Source organism: Synchiropus splendidus, chromosome 9 (genome assembly GCF_027744825.2).
Source record: "Synchiropus splendidus isolate RoL2022-P1 chromosome 9, RoL_Sspl_1.0, whole genome shotgun sequence".
Lineage (NCBI taxonomy): Eukaryota > Metazoa > Chordata > Actinopteri > Syngnathiformes > Callionymidae > Synchiropus > Synchiropus splendidus.
Window position 1 is genome coordinate 6,267,735 of NC_071342.1, and position 6,000 is coordinate 6,273,734.

At 41.1% G+C, this 6,000-nt stretch overlaps 1 protein-coding gene across 1 annotated transcript in view; it reads right to left on the minus strand.

The window, feature by feature from the left end:
• The window catches only part of LOC128765090 (cGMP-dependent protein kinase 1), a 113,733-nt gene extending 108,133 nt beyond the window's left edge, over positions 1–5,600 (minus strand). The window contains exon 1 of the mRNA XM_053875523.1: positions 4,957–5,600. Within this exon, the coding sequence (XP_053731498.1) occupies positions 4,957–5,213 (257 nt within the window). The 5' untranslated portion in view covers positions 5,214–5,600. The remainder of the gene's footprint in view (positions 1–4,956) is intronic.
• Between the last annotated feature and the right edge of the window lie 400 nt (positions 5,601–6,000).

A 6,000-nucleotide genomic window follows, 5' to 3' on the forward strand; every position in this document is an offset into this window, starting at 1 on the left:
TAGGAACTTGATGGAAACTTAATGAACCTCCGAGTGAAAACGGTATTTACATGCAGTCTATAAAACGTGGGAGTTGGGTCGACCCGTCACAACAAAGGCGTTAGAACGTGTTATCATGCATTCAAAAAAAAAAAAAAATCATTAAGGTTCAGAAAATACAGATTGCGGTATTTCTACCACCGGTGTGTGGAACAGTATCACGATGAGTCGATCGAAGAATGAAAACTTAATTTAAATGTATTATTCAACAGGTAACAACAGGTCACATGACACGTAGGTTCAAACATTCAGGATCAGACTCTATGATCAAACAGACTTGATAATCTGTAATCACGTCACGTCGAATGGATTCTTCCTTTGATATATCAATATTATCCTCAAAATGAAGTTGAACAGTGGCATCATAGCGTCCAAGTAGAGATAAACTTGTGTCAGTACTTTATCATATTAATGGATTCTCGGGAGGATATTCCCAAAATGTTCTCCTCCATGACACTGTAGTTTACTGTATCAAATTAAAGGTCGGTGGCAAAAATCATTTTATGGTCAAACTCAATACTAGTCAAAAGAGCACTATAACAGATGTTAATAAAGCCCCCACCAGGTGAACTTACCATTTGGCAGGGTGTTTTCTAGTAAACAGAGCACATAAATGTCATTTTTATTTCTGCAACCATTGGGAAGCCAATGAAAGGCTCTAAAGCAGATGCATGAAAAAACATGAGTCTCTTGTGTTAAGATGAGGAGACAATGTTGAACCACATTGATCTCACATTCTGCTTTATTTGTTTCCAGTTAAAGTGAGTGCCATTTATAGACAGTCCAATAAATAGATATTTGAGTCTGACACCACTGTTTGAGTCCCACACCCCCTTGTGAGCCTCACAACCCTGAGAAAAGCCAATGCCGCTGACTGGCTAGACAGCTACATATTCAAAGGATTACATTTCCAATACCAGACATGGATTATGTTCTTATAGATAGGAGCCAGTAGACTGTAAAACTACATCATATTAGCTGAAATGGATCATGTTTTCAGGTTCTAAATAATCTGAATGCGTTGTGTTCCAACTCCAAACAAATGAAAAACGCTGAAACTAAGCTCTTATTCTCATGTGGTGAATTATCATAGGACAAAATCAGTATTTGAATTTTAGTTCAATTAAAAGAGCTTTAAACAACTTTTTGTATTCCAATTATTGTGGCTGCAAAATTTCCTTTGAGCCCCCAGTGATATGTACTTGTTGCTGGGAAACAGGCTCCAACGCTTTAGATTGCACTTTAGCTTTGTTTTCATTGCATCAGGTCATTACAGCAGCTCTCACATCAGACAGGCGGTTTACAATATGATCCTATTTTCTATGTAAAGCTGTGATCAATATCGTCAGTTCACCGAATCTGCGTCAAGCTAGTTCATTTTTTCACAGCAGATGACAAAGACGGGCATTTACTAAAGGTGCCAAAGGCTTTGCATGGTAATCTTCCAGACTGTCACACACCAGTAGCAGAAAATGTGAAAGCTGCTGAAGATCACGATGGTGCAGCTGATCCACATTCCCAATCTAATCTTGTGTGTGTCGACTCGGAGCGCCGCTGGTGTCCCTCCACATTATTCCAATGAGTCGTCTAAAGCTCAGAGAACAGTGTTTGGGTCTTGTGTGCCCTGGACAAATTCAGGGGAGGATAAACTGCCAAGGACAATCTGATAGGAAGGAGAGTTACTGAGGCTAAAAACAGCAATTATATGCTGGGAGTCAGAAGACTGGGCACGCAGGGGGGCCAAAAACAGCGCGCAGCCAAGCGGATGGGAGCCTTTTTTCTTTTCTTTCATCATGCAAACATCTATTTCCCAGTAAAACCATGGTAATAACTGGAAACGGAGCGAGTGAGAGGCTCATCAAAGACCACAGCTGCCCTCTGGTGGTTGACTAAGGCACGATCGTCGGGCTCAAGAACACTATTACTGACGTCAAACAAAACTAGATTCATTCACGCCCGAAGCAAGAGCAGCTCAATTAAAGGATGTCAGTGCTATACAGGAACATCAAAGTGGTTCCGGAAAGAAAAAAAGCCAAGCAATCCGCGTCTGATCATTAACAATAACAGCTGGACCCTAAAAGCAATTAGAAGTTTTAATCATAAAAAAAAGAGAAATACGATTTTCTTTTAAGAATCTCTGAAAATATAACAAATCAAGCTCTATTCAATGCACACACAGCGCGCATGGATGATCTAAAATCATGATTATTAAAATAGGTTCTGTGGTTAATTCAGACTATATGGCCAAAAAAGAAATTATTTTCTTTCCATTTGTTCAATGCAGAATATTACACAGACTATATAACAGAGGGAATCTTCACATATTTTCCAACAAACTGGAGATGTCTCTTGTCTTTGTTATCTTAGATTTGTCACCAGTTATTCAGCACTTTCTTCCATGGGGTATGTCTCCTTTATTCTTCTACACAAAGGAGTATAATGCGTCTAGAAGCTTTATCTCTCACCTTATGCTAGGATTTTTATCATTATTAACAGTTATTATCCTATTACCCTCTTTACCTCTGGATAATTTTCTCATTTTGCAAAGAGACCGAACAGAAGAATAAATTTCCCAGTTTTAGAAGCCATAAAATCTGAAAAAATTATGCTTTGTGGATGAGGGAGCTCTTTAAATATCAGCACCAAAACTTGCAATACTTCACTGCTAATAAAATAAAGCTAATAAAAACTTCATCTGAACTACTGATTATATGTAATATAAATTAAAAGCTCAAAAATGTCTGTTGAAGTCGGCTCAACTAGTAAAAGTATCAGGGCTCCAGATTCATTTTTCAGTGTCTAAAAAATACACAAATTTGTTTTCAAACCTTCCAAAAGGAGCCACATCATTCCAGTACAACAAGACAAATGGTTGCTCTATGTGACTAACTACACAAACGGACAAGCAACCCCACCAGGTAAACAACATTTACCAGGTCCTGGTCTCAGTCCGATGAAGATTATTAGGAAGAAGCTAACCATGAAAACAGATATGTTCGTCAATATCACTCCAATAACTTCATCAAAGCTACCTTCAAAAACGTGTTGATGGAAACTAATCCAATCGAAAACCATAGTATTTCCTGCTCTCATCGTCAAAAGGACATGACTGTCCTTCAAAGCACCTCTGAGATTTAGATTTCACCTCTCTAACCATCCAGCTCAGCCCTTTTCCTATACAGATCAATAGAAACCAGATCCATTGCTCTATGGTGCGGTAATTCGATGAGCGGGGCGGGACACTGACTGGAGCTGAGTCCTAATGGCTGAGGGTCACCGAGTCTCGGACACTGCTGCGGTCAGGTTGGCAGATGGCAAACACAAAAAAAGCCTTCATACAAAAAGAAGCATGTGTCGAAATATGATCTTTTTCTGTCACGACCTCTGCCAGAACCTTATTTGTATTTTAATTCGCTGTCTCTCAGGGATCAGTGGTGTCTGAAGGTACACCGAACACCAATTAGTGGGTGCAAATGAAGTTCCCCGCTGTCTGGGGTTTATTAATGCAAAGGGAGATTGGAAAATGTCTCCGGATTTTAATAGCGTCAACCCCATTGTCTGCTGCATCTTAATGGGGTAAGCGGCTTGTGTGTCTCTTCACCTCATCTGACATCAGTGCCAAACATTCTTGGTGTTGAAGCACACAAGTGTCGAACATCAGATCGGATAAATGTCCTTTCGCTGCTTATTTGCTGCACTTTAAGAGAATAAGGGAGATGCAAAAGCCCAAGTGCGTGATAGCTGGATGTAATTTATCTTTCATAACAAAGATGAGCCAGACTATAGGGCCGGGAGGAACAAGAAATAATAGACTGTCTGCAAAGTTTTTGCTGAATCCATCAGGCAACAGACAGTAGAATAGCTGTGACAAGCTGTTACCAGTTGAATATGCCTGCTTTTTTTTGCTTGATAAAATGTGTATGTGTTTTGTTGTGCTTTTCCCCAAAATACTGAACACAAACTAATTCCACTCAATCATCATTTATATATATATATATATATATATATATATATATATATATATATATATATATATATATATATATATATATACATTTGCAATGAACTGACTGTGAGTGAGAGCTGGGGTCAGAAACTGTTTTATAAATCACTGAATATGCGTGTATTTCAATGACTGTTTCGCTTTCATCATCACAATGTGCAGCGCCACCTTGCGATTCACACAACCATTACAGATATAACGCCAAACTAGATGCATCAGCCTCAAGGCATGTTTGGTGTTTCACAACAACTTCTAAATAGCTATAAAACAATATTTTGTTCTTCCTTTGATTCTTCCTTTGACTTTCATCAGTTTGTGGCGGCTTCCTGTTTACACTTATTCACGCATGCGCATTGGACTTAATTGATCACGTGATATGATAAAAGTATGAACTATAAAGCCGATGAGGAATCACAGTTGAAAGTTTGACTTATTCTTTTAAACACTGAGAAGTGGTCATTTGATTAAAATGAGAAGACTAAACTTTTTGTACTATATACGAAACAGACATTAGGTTTTGATGGTGGCATTAGGAAGGTGAGGAAGGAAGCATATGGCCGAGACACCGCGTGTTCTAATGGAGTATTAAATATCCTCAGACATGCACTCCGGGTCCTCAGCGTCCAGCTACTAAAAGCCAATAATGCATCGCACTTCCTCCCGGCCGGCTCCTGTGGGAGCTCCGTGATGGATCTGATCAATTAGAAGCCCTTTTCTGAAGCTGCGTCATCGGCCCCAAGAATGAAACTGCTCCTCCATTCATGACGCTCGCGTTCAGAAAGCGCACATGTGGGGAACGGCCAGCAAACTCAGGTGTGAGTTGGCACAGGAAGTTGAAGTTGTAAATCACAGCTGACTGAAACGTTTGCTCCGCGGTAGGAAAACATGAGACGTGTCAGAGATTGTGATCTTACCAGTCAGACTTGGCATATTTCCGAAAAGCCTGCCTTGACAGGTCCTGGTGCGTCTGCGGCTCGGCAGAGATTCCCTGCGCCCGGCGGGTTCTCGGTCCAATAAGTTGCGCGCTGGGCAGAACCGACTGACATTTGTGTAATTTCCTCTTCAGCTCCTGGATCTCGTCCTCTCTATCCGCCAGCCGCCTCTCCAAGTCCCGTATCCTCTCCTCTTTGAGCAGCAGGATCTTGGCGAAGTCGTCCTCCAGGTCACTCATGTTGAAAATCCGCGTGCAAACTTTACACGAAATCGAGCTAATCCCAGTTGGAAAATGATCCCAGATTCCTGCGTGCTGCCCGCCGGAGTGTGTCGTGGAGACCGTCGTTCAACGACGAGAAGCGCACGATTGATGGAGCAGCGCAGATCCAGAGTCCGCCGAGCCTCCGGGGAGCAGCTGATGATCTTTCATTGAGAAACCAATTACAGCAGCTCTTCCTCAAACTGGCCACTAAACTCACGTAGTTCACCGCCTCTCGCGCTGCAAACGCGCCAGCTGTCCACTATTTGTCTGTCCACACAGAGTAACATTCAGTGCCCGACCCACTCAAATCAATCCCAGGAAGTGACCCGGTGCTGACTGGTGCCAGAGATCCACTTTCATATATGTGGCCGAGCACATGAAGCATGAAGTGAAAGTGATTTCCATATAGGGCAAGCAGACCACAGCCCCTATACACACACAGCCCGGGGCTCGCGCACAGCTTTACATTTTCATTTATTCATGATGATCTGAGGAGACACAAGTTTGGTAACACACATACATTGAGAAAAAATGACAAGAGATTAATGCGAAGGCAAAGATAGAAATGAATCTTATTGTCTGAATTCGCATTCTTGCTCTCATTCTTGTTGTCATCATGATTTATTTACTCTTCCATCATAGTAATACTCATTCTAATCACTGTAGAAATCAACTTTGTCTTTGGAATTATTGTTGTCTTGAATCATCAACATTCCTGTCAACATCTAGATCTTCCTCTACATTTTTTATGGTTAAACATCAT